This window comes from Polypterus senegalus, chromosome 15 (assembly GCF_016835505.1).
Source record: "Polypterus senegalus isolate Bchr_013 chromosome 15, ASM1683550v1, whole genome shotgun sequence".
NCBI classification, from domain to species: Eukaryota; Metazoa; Chordata; class Cladistia; order Polypteriformes; family Polypteridae; genus Polypterus; species Polypterus senegalus.
This window is the reverse complement of record NC_053168.1, coordinates 75,230,930-75,245,119: the sequence shown is the minus strand read 5'-3', so window position 1 is coordinate 75,245,119 and position 14,190 is coordinate 75,230,930. Positions and strand designations below refer to the sequence as shown.

Sequence of the window (14,190 nt, the reverse complement as noted above, 5' to 3'; positions counted from 1 at the left end):
AAAACTGAATGCAATGATGTGGAGGTGCCAACTTCTAAAATTTTTTTTCAGAATAGAACATAAATCACGGAACAAAAGTTTAAACTGAGAAAATGTATCATTTTAAGGGAAAAATATGTTGATTCAGAATTTCATGGTGTCAACAAATCCCAAAAAAGTTGGGACAAGGCCATTTTCACCACTGTGTGGCATCTCCCCTTCTTCTTACAACACTCAACAGACGTCTGGGGACCGAGGAGACCAGTTTCTCAAGTTTAGAAATAGGAATGCTCTCCCATTCTTGTCTAATACAGGCCTCTAACTGTTCAATCGTCTTGGGTCTTCTTTGTCCACCTTCCTCTTTATGATCGCCAAATGTTCTCTATAGGTGAAAGATCTGGACTGCAGACTGGCCATTTCAGTACCCGGATCCTTCTCCTACGCAGCCATGATGTTGTGATTGATGCAGAATGTGGTCTGGCATTATCTTGTTGAAAAATGCAGGGTCTTCCCTGAAAGAGATGACGTCTGGATGGGAGCATATGTTGTTCTAGAACCTGAATATATTTTTCTGCATTGATGGTGCCTTTCCAGACATGCAAGCTGCCCATGCCACACGCACTCATGCAACCCCATACCATCAGAGATGCAGGCTTCTGAACTGAGCGTTGATAACAACTTGGGTTGTCCTTGTCCTCTTTGGTCCGGATGACATGGCGTCCCAGATTTCCAAAAGACTTCGAATCATGACTCGTCTGACCACAGAACAGTCTTCCATTTTGCCACACTCCATTTTAAATGATCCCTGGCCCAGTGACAACGCCTGAGCTTGTGGATCTTGCTTAGAAATGGCTTCTTCTTTGCACTGTAGAGTTTCAGCTGGCAACGGCGGATGGCACAGTGGATTGTGTTCACTGACAATGGTTTCTGGAAGTATTCCTGAGCCCATTCTGTGATTTCCTTTACAGTAGCATTCCTGTTTGTGGTGCAGTGTCGTTTAAGGGCCCGGAGATCATCGGGCATCCAGTATGGTTTTACGGCCTTGACCCTTATGCACAGAGATTGTTCCAGATTCTCTGAATCTTCGGATGATGTTATGCACAGTTGATGATGATAGATGCAAAGTCTTTGCAATTTTTCGCTGGGTAACACCTTTCTGATATTGATCCACTATCTTTCTGCGCAACATTGTGGGAATTGATGATCCTCTACCAATCTTGGCTTCTGAGAGACACTGCCACTCTGAGAAGCTCTTTTATACCCAATCATGTTGCCAATTGACCTAATTAGTGTTTATTGGTCTTCCAGCTCTTCGTTATGCTCAGATTTACTTTTTCCAGCCTCTTATTGCTACTTGTCCCAACTTTTTTGGGATTTGTTGACACCGTGAAATTTTGAATCAACATATTTTTCCTTTAAAATGATACATTTACTCGGATTAAACGTTTGATCTGTCATCTACGTTCTATTACAAATAAAATATTGACATTTGCCATCTCCACATCATTGCATTCAGTTTTTATTCACAATTTGTTTAGTGTCCCAACTTTTTTGGAATCCGGTTTGTACATAGTATAATGAATTTCTTGTTTTCTTAACAGAATAGTTGAAAAAAGTACAGTAAAAAAACAAATTATATATACTGTATACTAGGGGATTACCCCCTGCTCGCTTTACTCGCCAACCCTCTTTACCGGCACTACGTGCCAGCCACTTCGCGTCTCTGCTGCTCACATTGTGAAGAGGGGGCTGAACACACCCCAAGGAGATGCGGTCACTTCTCCAAAACCCCCTCTTAAACGGTGATACAATGGGAAACAAATACAGTTTTTTTTGTTTTTTACCTCCTATTTGCTCGATCAGCTGCATCTCACGTGGCACTTCGAACATTTAAAAGCCTGTCTTTGTCATCTACTCTTCTTTTATTTCCAGCCCTGGGCGTGGTTAAATGTATTGGCGCAAAGTCTTGTCTCGCGGGACGTGAGTTCTTGATATTTTAGTTTATAAATTAAAAATGGAATAAGTATCAAAAAATCTAGTAACGTCACATTAAAGTTCGATAAATTATGAAAAGAATGGTACCAAACATATATATGTAGGTTTTAAAATAAGCCTAATTTAAAGCGTGACAAAAAAGTGACATAAAAAGTCACATAAAATCGTTGCACATAATCGTTACACTTTTAGGCTTAGGATTTTATATATATAGAGTAGATAAAAGCATATATAACATATAACATATATATTTGTTTTAATGTGTTTGTTCCGCAACCTTTTGACCTGGTGGGAACTGTCTGTGAATCTGTTGGCTCTAATGCCAATGGTTCTGTACCATTTGCCAAAATATCCTAAATGTCCTAAACTTGTTCTGTCTGGGAGTGGTAAAGGGTTGGCCAAGTCATATAGCCATTCAAATGTCCATGTTTGGTCACACATGAATCTGTTGTTGTATGGTATTAAACTGGCGTCTCACAAAATGTCATTAAAAAACGTGGCAGGATTTCCTTGCCTCGTTGCCTCTAACAAAGAGAATGTGCTACCAGCAAAGTTAGATATTGCATATGACTAGACACCAACTGCTCTGATGGCATTAAAGAATGTTGTCTGTGCCATCTTAATGTACAAAAGCAGCAGGACTCATTGCTATAAAACAATCAAATGTCATTTTAGATTAACTAAAGTGCACTTAAGTGATCCTAAAGAGTCTTGAAACAATATTCCAAGAAAAGATGTGTTGAAAGTAGACTTTTGTGCTTACCCATGCTTCATTATGTTAGAACTAATTATACCAGTGCATTCCAAAGTAAGAACTTCATAGCAACATGGGAGGTAGCATCTATTATGATTTAACTGATCTTTCCTTAAACAAGTTTGTTACAGATACATTTATTTATTTGACCCAAGAAAGAACGTCTTTCCACAAGCAGAGGTATTAAGTCGCTAATTACTTTGTTAAAATCATCTTTAACAATTCAGCACTTCAGGAAATTTTTATGATTTTACTCCTCAAATACCAAAGAATTTTGCACTTCATCCAAATCTCAAATAAAGGCCATAAAAATGTCTTTTGCTGCAGCAACACCTATTTTAATGACACATATAGAAATAAAATAAATGGCAAACCAGGTGACGTCTGTCACCTCGCAGTCACTGAGCATTATATCGAATTAAAATGTGTGGTATTTTCTTTTATTTATTACTAGGCTTTTGATTGAATCTAAAAATATGTATTGTGAAAAAATGTTTCAGCAGTACAGAAAACAAAATGGGGAGAGATACTTATTTGTTAAGAAATAGTTGGATTACATGTAATCATTCATTACTGTGATTTGGGGGTTAAATTATGTTCTCAACTCAGAGCACTTTCTAATGGTAAGTACTTTCTCCGTTGTGCAGTATCTTTGGACTTCCATGTGAGGAAGACTGGCCCAGCGATGTTGGACTTCCAAGAAGTGCATTTGGTGCAAGACCTCAGTGCTGCATTGAAGATTTTGTACCAGACATTGATGAATTAGGAAAGGATCTGTTACTTGTAAGTTTGCCTTGATGAGTGATTGATGAATGGATGAATGTGGGCTGTATGTGCACGCACGAAACAAACATGTTAATGTTTTGTATATTTGAACGTAGCTAGTAAGTGCAAAAGTAAAAAAGAATACTTGTGCTGTTTTTTGAACCTTGATCAGGTATCCTGCATATTTCCCGTACAAAGACACACAGAACACACCATTGTGCACTTCATTGTGTTTCCTCCACAGGAAAGCTCAGAACAGGGAAAGTTACTGCTGCCAAAACCCCTTTTCTGCACTGTTACCCAGTAACTCCCTTATCCTAGTTGGAGATATGCACTCTTTTTTTTCATTAGAGATCTTTATTGAAGTATTAAGTGACAACCAAATGCATGTGGAATCAATAGATGAAACTCTACCAGACAGGATTCAACACTGTTCTTCTTGTGTGAATGTCCTGAATTTTGCTAAAAGTGAAATGCAATTTATTTGCAAAAATTTTTGGGAAGTCAAATTACTGAATTTTGCTGCAAACTCAGTCTGTGCAAATGTTTTTGTTCATCACTGATGTTTAACATGAAAGTGTATGGCATCAATTTAGTTCATTGTGTTAAGGCAGAACAAAAGCATGTTTCACTGCGTCAAGGTTGCGTTTAGACAAAACAGACTTGATTTTTGACAGCCGCCTCAACTGGAAGAAGCAAGATTTTACAATACACTACAATACATTACAATTTATTTTTTGTATAGCCCAAAATCACACAAGAAGTGCCGCAATGGGTTTTAACAGGCCCTGCCTCTTGACAGCCCCCCAGCCTTGACTCTCTAAGAAGACAAGGAAAAACTTCCAAAAACAACCTTGTTGGGAAGAAACCAGAAACCTTGGGAAAGGCAGTTCAAAGAGGGACCCCTTTCCCGTTAGGTTGGGTGTTCAGTGGGTGTCAAAAAGAAGAGGGTCACTACAATACAGTACACAGATTAGAACAAATCCTGAATACAGTATAAAAATAAAAATATTAGAAGTACGGAGCAGAATTTAACAGTAGATGATGTCACATAATATGATTTTGATTTGTTTAGAGTCCTGCAGACCTCATCCATCAAGCTGCCTCCCCCATTTGGCCATTTCACAGCTGAAATAGCGCTGATCCAATGAACGGACTCCTCTTTCCTACGATTCCAGCGATCCTCCATCAGGGATGACTTTACCTTAGGCAGGCAAAACAACTTGGCAGGTTGGCCGTGGCACATTTGAGTACCGAGAAGAGAAACAGAATAGGTGAAGTTTAGTATCAAATTATAACTGTCATGTTACTTATGTTTTGGTGCTAATGACTACATATAATCAGAAGCTCTAGTCAGGATATGCTAAACTGAAGTAGTGAGTCTTCAGTCGGGATTTAAAAGCTGAGACAGAAGGGGCGTCTGTTACAGTAACAGGCAGACCATTTCAAAGTTTAGGGGCCCTGTAACTAAAAGCTCGACCTCCCACTGTTATTTTACTACTCCTTGGAATCCTAAGCAGACCGGCATCTTGAGATCTTAATGTGCGCTCTGGTTTTTAAGTCGTGATAAGTTCAGACAAGTAAGCCAGACCTTGACAATTTAATGCTTTATATGTGAAAAGGAGGATTTTGAAATCTGCCCTAAACTTAACTGAGAGCCAATGCGTTCACATGGCTATGAAGTTATATATACCTATGAGTGTATTTTCAGAAATGGTATAAATAAAATATATGTAAATAAGTGAGAGATCATTTTTATTATGCATGAAATGTTGCTCATTGCCATTTTTCAGTTTGTTGTTCCTTTCCAGATATTTTTGTTGATGAAGAGCAGACTTAGTTTCACATGCTCATTTAGACGGATGAAAGACTCAAATGGGGCCAACCTAAATGTGATCATTAGTGTTGTTACATTCTGTAAATGTTTACATTCTGTTTGAAGCAGAGAGTGTTTTTTTCTAATGTGTATTGTTTTACTTTGAATATACTTCTTCATATGGCATAGCTTAAAATTCCACTCAGAATGATTTCTTGCTGTGTGCTACCTGCTGAGGCCCAGCCTCCCTTGCAACCACAGTTGAAATGAAGTCTTTGCACATGTTAGTGTTGGTTTAATAAAATGATTTTACACTTCCATCAATTTCATTATTTTTATGTAAACGTCTCATTTCTTTTCTTTGTAGAAATTTTTGACGTTCAATCCAAAAAAGAGGATATCTGCCTATGAGGCTTTAGAACATCCATACTTTCAAGACTTGGAGAGTTACAAGAAGTTGTACTCACAAAACTCTACCAGTCAGTCATCTTCTGAGAAGAATGCTGCTTAAAGTGGAGGCTCTTTCAGATGAAAGAAGCATGTGCTTTTCCTGGAGGTTTATAGAAAGTGATTATTTGATCAGAGGAAAACGCTCCAAATGTGCTTGTTTAACTAAAAAATGTCTACTACACAATCCCATGCTGCTTTTCATACAATGTCAGAAGTCTCGAGGGAGGTGCTGTTATTTTGTTTTCTCATCAACGCAAACCCCACTGCAGCTCAAATTTTGCCTGGAATTTTTCTGGAGTTAAGAAGCTGCTCTCACAAAACACAACTGCCACTTGGTTCCATAGACGAAAGCTGCCAACCTGCTTCTGGATGTATAATCATGATCACTGCCAGTATTTCCCAACATCCTTGCAGTGGCAGCTGCTAAAGTTCTGCTTGGTACCGTTTACTTGCATTTGGCACTAAATAACTGGGTTTATATGAATTTAATTTAATATTATCTTTTTTATGTTCATGCATAATATGCGGAAATAATTGCTGCAAAAAATTTAAATATTCGTGATGTTAAAATGTGCCATTTTGTTATTTAAAAGAAGAGGACAAGGTTTCCTAATTGTGGAGGTCAGAGAAGTTGCATTTTTCATTATAAGTGAAATATGAATGAATGTGAATTGTGTTCAGTAAAAACATAAGTAGTATAGTATTTCACAAAATCTTAACAGGAAAGAAGAATACATCTCAAAGCAATTTGATATGTAAAAGAAATAGACAATATATAAGCATACATTTAGTTACTCTCTATAAATGCTCAAAACAGATGTGGTTCACCAATAGCAGAACACAGTTGTTATACGAGAAATGAATTTAAGCGCAAGTAGTCCATGTCAAGCTCTTGTAGGAATAGCAAACATACAGCTATGATAAATTTCTGTCTACATATAACATTTCCATATTATTTTTCTCTTAATTTATTCTTTAAAAATTAAAAGATATTGCTAATGCCGTTAATATTTCTTTGGACACATTTTGCACCTTGAATAGTTTTTGGGTAATATGCTGAAATGAAAAATGTATCATGATGTCTACTAGTACTGAATTGATTGGGTGTCAGAAAATTTCATATTTTGTTATGCAATTGTTTTTTTTTTTTTTTGGGCCACATTCTGACCTTTCTGTTGAAAACTGTGCTTTTCATGAATTACTTGATGAATTTTATTTATAATTAAGGTCAAATTAATCAGTAGTAGTTCTAATATTTTACAGTAACTTCTTTTGTGACTGGAGCATATTTGATGACTGCCATAGATAATATTTTCTGTTAATTTCAGAATAACATTCATTCATTCTCCAGCCCGCTATATCCTAACTACAAGGTCATGGGGGTGTGCTGGAGCCAATCCCAGCCAACACAGGGCACAAGGCAGGAAACAAACCCCGGGCAGGGTGCCAGCCCACCACAGGGCACGTTTCAGCAGAACAATTATAACAAATTTTTCTGATATTTCCTTAATAATTGTTTGATGCTGCCTTTACCAAAGAAAAAATTGTTTTTTATTCGAAAAAACTCTTTGTTCATTTAAAGTAACTGACCACAGTAACGTGTTATAAATGTGTGTGGGCTGAAGAAGCCAAATTGGCATTTAGTTTTTCTCAAAAGAAGTTTGACCTAATGATGGAGAAGGTCATGATATGCCTTTAAAACGTAAATGAAAATACTCAGAAAACTCTTAATATATTATTAAAAATATGCTGCCAGCTCACCAAAGTGCCAATTAACTGGTTAGGTTTGCTTTATGAATGATCAAATTAGCCTGCCACACAACAGTTCAGCATTACTGAAGCTTTGTTTAGGATAAATATGATATCAGACCAGGTCTTACACTTGCAAATAATCAAGAGCATAAAGTTTTATGTCACTTAAGCCCAATTTTAAACTATGTGGAAGAGCTTTTCATATTAGATGACTGACAGACTTCTTGTCAGTCCTCCACGTCGATGGTACTTTAGATATGCGCAAGTGGGTGAACGGACCAATGGGAGGCTGCCCTTCCTTTTAGTAAAATTTTGTCTAGAAACATATGTGGTTTAATGTGGTCCAGCTCTATATTGTTTGTGTGCATCTTTAAGTGTGTTGTTTTCCCAAATGGATGTTCTGTGTGTTCTTTGTATAAGAGTCTTGGTGGAGCCTTGAAAGTGAGTGGAAGTACTGTCAAGAGGCAGTTCATTGACTTTTTACTTTTTTTTTTTTTAACTTAAGAATGTGCATTTTTTTAGTAGGGTAGAACCTTAAATTGTTTTGTGTGCAGCTACAGGCTTATCTTAGGGAGATTTGTGTTAAATGATCAGTGCAACACTGCCATTGCTTGGTAAATGTGAGAATGAAAGCTTTTGAGCATTCTTACATATCCTAAAGCAAAAATTACTGTTACGTATCTCATATATAGTACTAAAATAGTAAGCTTTGAAATAAGGGCCATATTTTTGGTGACTTTGTGCATATACATATTGTATATAAAACTGATTTTTACTGTATCCTTATAATCCAGCATATCTTATAGCTCAGCACCACGGTGCCTGTGCTGGTCACATTGAAGCCGATACCCAAGACTATATGAGTACCAGCTAAGCTTTCCATAGGGTCTTCTGTACAGCAGGTGCTACCCTACTATCATCATTGTTAGAAAGATGTTGGAAAAGATCAATGAAATGCTGCTGCTGAAACTACTTAATGTTTAATTTAAATGCAAAGGTCATGTATTCTTTCCACTTGTTTACATTTTGTGAAATTGACGCTAATGTTGTTTTACACCCTATAGCAGTGCACTTGCTTCAGGCATATCCAGTAACATAATAGTCATATTATAAAGGAATGATGACAGCGGTTTGATGTCAAAACAAGGATGTTTTGTCCTGGCAGCTTTGTTGCCAAAGAATAATGGACTAACCAGAATGGTGTTGTGTGTTTCAAAACACTTTGCAGTCATCGGGACATTGAAAACTTATATTAAAAGAATACTCTACCCAAAAATGATATTTTTTGTTTGTTACCTACACAATGTAGTTTGTACTGGTGACCAAAAAAAATTTTAATGTTATGTTTTTGTGTAGATAGAACGGGACCTAATGGTGACTAGTGCCGGTCTACAGCAAACAATGTCAAAAACATCCATAATCCACACATCAAATCGTTGAAGACAGTACTCTAAAGGAGTGAAATAGGCAAGTCTTCAATTCAGACGATGTGCCTCGTATTAAGGGGATTCCTGTTTCTGGATTACTTTCATTATCCAGAATTATTTCTTTAACAATATTTTAGCAAAAAATGGCTTTTTGTGTGTAATAAAACACAAATAAAGTAAGATTTTTCTTTCATGAATGTTTTTGATATTGTTTGCTGTTGTGCACCATTGTTCACCACTGGGCCCCATTTTATCAGAAGCTTTAAGCTCCTTCTCCAAGAAAACATAAAATTATTTTTTATTCTTGGCCACTGGTACCAACTACATGGGGTAAGTAACATATAAGAAAAATATCATTTTTGGGTGGAGCATTCCTTTAAAAGAAAGATAAGTTCCACAGGTTCTTAGCTAAAGGTTTTAATTTGATGAAGTATACAGAAGTGAAGACAGGCATATACCAGTTTTATGGATTTGTGCTGTCAAAATACATTTGGGGCTCAGTTATGCATATCTTGTAAAATATCCAGTCAAGAAGCAGGTTTAATAGTTGTGTCCATCCACCCTGGTTTTGAATTATTTGACCTTGTGTAATGTTTAGCCTGTGGTCAGCAAAGCAGCAGACCCGAACAGCGGGTGAACTTTAGTGAGAAATGAAAAGTCTGTTTAATTGCAGGTGTGAATAGAAATGGAAGAACTTTGCAATTTCACCAGTCCTATGTTTTCTGTCATTTTATGAATTTTAACAACAGCTTACCATGCTTTCTTTGAACAACAGTGACTTTGCAAGCATTTCAAGATCTTCTATAGTGCTATCTGCCCATGTTGTGTTCTGTCTTTCTCGTTTGTCTTTACCAACATCAGCACTATATTTGTTAAGTATTCTTTTCTCGTGATGTGGCTGTAATATTTTAGCTTCATTAGAGAATACTGCAGTGGGCTTTGGGTTTGACCTGTTCTATGATCAACTAGTTTATAGATTTTACTTACTAGCCTGCAACAGGACAGTTAATCAGTGATGTTTCACAGTGCATTCTTGAAGGACAAGACTTTACAGCCATGTGTTGCTATTTGTTAAACCATTGCTATGTTATTGTCATTGTTAGTTCCATATAACTGAATGGATTTTGTAATGTTCAGAACTGTGCGCACTTGCAAAGCGTCTGCATCAGTGAAGTTACGGAGGGATTCTCAAGCATTGCTTACTACCTTTAGTGTAGACGTTAAGATGAACAGAAATGAAATCTTTTAGAACTTAACTGACCCAAAGCATGAACACAAACATAATCTGATCCTGGTGATTAGTAAAACTGCATTTGACACGGTAATATAACTTGAAATTAATTTTAGTTGTATATATAATATGCAGTTTTATGGGTGTTGAAATGTTGTGTTTTCATGTAAAGTTGACTTGACTGCAGCTCTGCGTTGCATAGCCTCATAAATGGTTACAATGTTGAGATGTTTGATGGAGAGCATAAAGTACAGTAGCAGTAGACAACTAACTGTTATCAAATGACACACAGTTTTCAGATACTTTTAAGCCTCCTTATTTAGAGAGGCTCTTTACTTCCTTTTTATTGAGACCACTCAGCCAGCATTATTTATTAAATTTTTATTTAGAGGTTTATCAAGGTGCTTTATTTAAATTTCCAGAACACAAAAAAAGAAGGACGACCGAGTCTAACAGACCTTTAACTGCTGCAGTCTAAAAGTTATTTAAAACAGATCTTCTAAGAGTATTTTTTTAATTTATCGCAGCAGAAACAAGTAGTTGTCAAAATGATAAGTGTCAAAAGAAGCAAAAAGTAGCAAGAGACTAAAAAACACTTTTACATCTGATGCTGTCTTATGGCTCTAGAGACCAGGTTTCAGTTCCCTGCATGGTTTCTCCCTGTATGGAGTTTTCTGGTTCTTCCGTCTTCCGAATGAAAATTTCTGTTTTTTACCACACTTTGAAGGTTGACCTTCACTTCAGACTTGTCCCTTTTTGAGTGAGTGTTCCCTGTGATAGACAGGGTGTCCTGTGCAGAGTTGGTTCATGTCTCACACCAAATGTTACTTCTGATCTTCTGTGACCGTGTTACAGAAAAACACTCAGAAAATGGATGTGTGGATGTATGTGAAGAGTGGCCATTGTGAGATTTACTGTAGCTAACACATGTTCCCAATTTACAGTATATTTAATGTAGTGGTTCAGAACAACATAAAATGGTGCCAAGATGTTCTAGTGGTTTTCTGCAAATGCATTTCTGTTGAGGTAGTGTGTTCAACAGAGAAAAAAAAAGCATCTGAACTAGAAGCCACCAGGTTACAGGATTCTAAATGTGCTTGTTTCCCAGGGAAACAGTTTGGGTGCAGTGTAAATAATGAGTATAAAAGTGGAAGAAAAGCTGATATTTCTGCCATGAGTAGGATAACATTTGTCTTAAAAGTATCCACTGGCTCGTTTTCCATTTACCTTGACAGAAATCCCACACATTCTCACTATGAAGTCAATTTTTGAATGGAGAATTCTATGAGAATGGAGAATGTTGTCTTTTGTTTCTGTTGAATGTATTTTAGAAGTTGATTTATATACTTCATTTGGCCAACAGATAAGGCCTCTGTGTACTGTAAAACATTTTTGTGGCATTAAGTAAACAGTACTAATATAGGGCAGGGCAGTGGAGCAGTCTTACAACTCTAGTGATCTGTTTGAGCTCTCAGCATGGTCAACAGTCCTGTGGAGTTTGCACATTCTCCACATGTTTATGAGGCTTCTGAGAAAAAACGATCAGAAAATGGATGTGCAGATGTCAGTGAAGTTAGTCCCTTTTGAGATCTACTGTAGCTAACACCCAGCTTATATCTGAAGTAGCAGTTCAGAGCAGCAGTATGTAGCACTGCTACGTTTCACTATCCTTGAGCATTTTACGGATGTACAGGTTAGGTTCATCATCAGGGATACATTGGCCTGGCATGAGCTTGACTGTGAATGTTTGCATGGGTGAACTCTGGGGTGCTCTGGCTTTCCTATACAGGATTTGTTTCTACTTGTATGCCATGCTGTGGCATTTCAATAAAGCTGTCACAGTCAGCATCAGATAATGCATAGGGTGATGTACTTGAATCCAAAAATTACACACCGTAAAAGATTGTTGTGCAGAAAGCAAATAAATTTAAGATGACACAATTCTTTGCTTCCTGCCTGTCAAAAGAAAAGCTACCGAATATTGAATTCATTGTTACATGTATTTTTATTTCCTTGAAGCATTTTTACGTTTGAATTATATTAAAAAACTAGTTAAATACATGAAAGGACAAGTGCTTTAAATGCAGCTAATTCATATTAGCAAATATGATAATATATATATTGATTTTCTAGCCGACGAGACAAGTTGAAGTAATATAGAAAGCTTAGTGTAGAGTTGTTGAAAACAAGGATTTTGCAAGTTGCTTTTAGGTCGAGAGAGAAAGAGAGAACAGGAGCTCTCTGAAATTGTTACGTGTTTGAGTGTTTCTCTGCAAATGTGCCATTAGCGGGTAAGCAGTTTTATGAAAGCTGTTAGATGCTTAATGTGAGAGAGACCGGGATGGTGTGATAAGAAAAGGGCTTAGCCGTTCCAGGCCGGGCAGATGCATGTTCTGTACTCAACAAGGTCTCAGAGAGCATAGGCTTTGCTTGTGCTTTTTATCAGTTTCTTTTTGCTCAGGTTGTCAGCTTTCTTTGTTTTATTTTTAAATTCCTTTTGTCCTGCTGTCTTTTTTTCCTCCTGAATAGTTCAGCTTATTTGTCCCACTCTAAAAAAATTCAGTTTGCTTTTATTAGAGGACTTTTCCAGAGAAGGACTATATCACTGCAGTGTAATAAATGAATGCATTACCAGTACTTGATGATGAGACGTCTGCCTTATATTTTTGTGGGAAATTATTAATGAGCTCTAAAGATGGATCTCATGTATTCCATTTCTGCTGTTTCTAGGCAGTTAATGGTAATGACGTGTTTGTTTTGTTGTATCCTAAAAGAAACTTTATGATTAATTTTGAATTCTGTGCAAAGCAGTTCACACTCACCTGTCATTGATTGGTTTTCTTTATTTTATCATGAACTTTGCTTTTCATGGAAATTGTAAATCTGCACTTAAAAATTATGATAGAAGAAATGGCAAATAAGTTTGCAGTACGCTAGATAAATAGCTATGTATGGGTCTAAAATATGACCCGAATTGACGAGTTTGTGCTCACTTCTAATCTGTTATAGTATCACATTATACATCCTTCCTTCCTTGTTTCGTTTTCTCACTTGTGGTTTACTTTTTCATGCAGGCATCAAAGTCGTTTTTGCAAGTTTTTAGATACACGTAAAAGGTAGGTTGGCGCTGCAGAAGGGCCTTGCCATAACAAGGGACCATATCGATTTAAGGAGAATGTCCAATAAATACACTTGTTTTATGCACTCGACCTCAAGTAAAATACAGTCACCCCACAAAATGGGAACTGATTGAGAAAGGACTCCTTCATATAAAATTTGCTGTAACAGTATGGCTACGTTTGAGGAGGTGAGCTCAAAGAGTGCCGTGTTGTGCACAGTCCAGTGGCCGACAGTGTCTATCTGTCTCTCTATGTTAGTTGACATCTAGTTCTGCCACAATGTGTTTATAATGATGATCATTTATGGGCTGGCAAAATATACTGTATGTACCATTGTAGGCTTAGCATGTCTTTTACAAATGGTATTAGAACATGTACTGTATGTAAATAAAAGAGTTCATACAGCATACCTTCACTGAATAACAGAGTCATCTTCACAGCGGTTACTCAGTTCATCAAAGTCAACGTAAAATGAAACAACATTTTAATTCTGTTGCCTGACTTTTGTAGATTCTCATAAATTGAGCATTGCTTTTCTACAGCATACAGACATAGTGTGGGTTTGGTGTGATCTCATGTCGTTCTACATAAATGAGTATCTGCAGTTATCTTGAAAGTGAAATTTTGGAAATTTTGCTCTGTAATTTTTCTATGCAAGATTTATCATGATGCATGTTACTCTTTTTTGTCTTAATGAATTTTACTGGAAACTAATTGCACACTTTTTTTCTGTATAATGACATTTCATTGGCAGCTACTTGATTTATTTTTAACATACTGATCTTAGGAAAGGTGTTAATTAAAGGGAATATTTACTTAGACTTACATATTGAGGCTTGCAGACCCAAGTGTATGCATAATGGTGTATACGTTATTGAATTCATCCATAAGTAAACACACTA

General features: G+C 36.8%; 1 protein-coding gene across 2 annotated transcripts in view; it reads left to right on the top strand.

The window, feature by feature from the left end:
- The window catches only part of cdk6 (cyclin-dependent kinase 6), a 206,501-nt gene extending 199,366 nt beyond the window's left edge, over nucleotides 1-7,135 (top strand). For both annotated transcript variants that reach the window (XM_039737230.1, XM_039737229.1), the window contains exons 7-8: nucleotides 3,376-3,511; nucleotides 5,677-7,135. In XM_039737230.1, the coding sequence (XP_039593164.1) occupies nucleotides 3,376-3,511; nucleotides 5,677-5,820 (280 nt within the window). In that variant the 3' untranslated portion in view covers nucleotides 5,821-7,135. The remainder of the gene's footprint in view (nucleotides 1-3,375; nucleotides 3,512-5,676) is intronic.
- The last annotated feature ends 7,055 nt before the right edge of the window (nucleotides 7,136-14,190 follow it).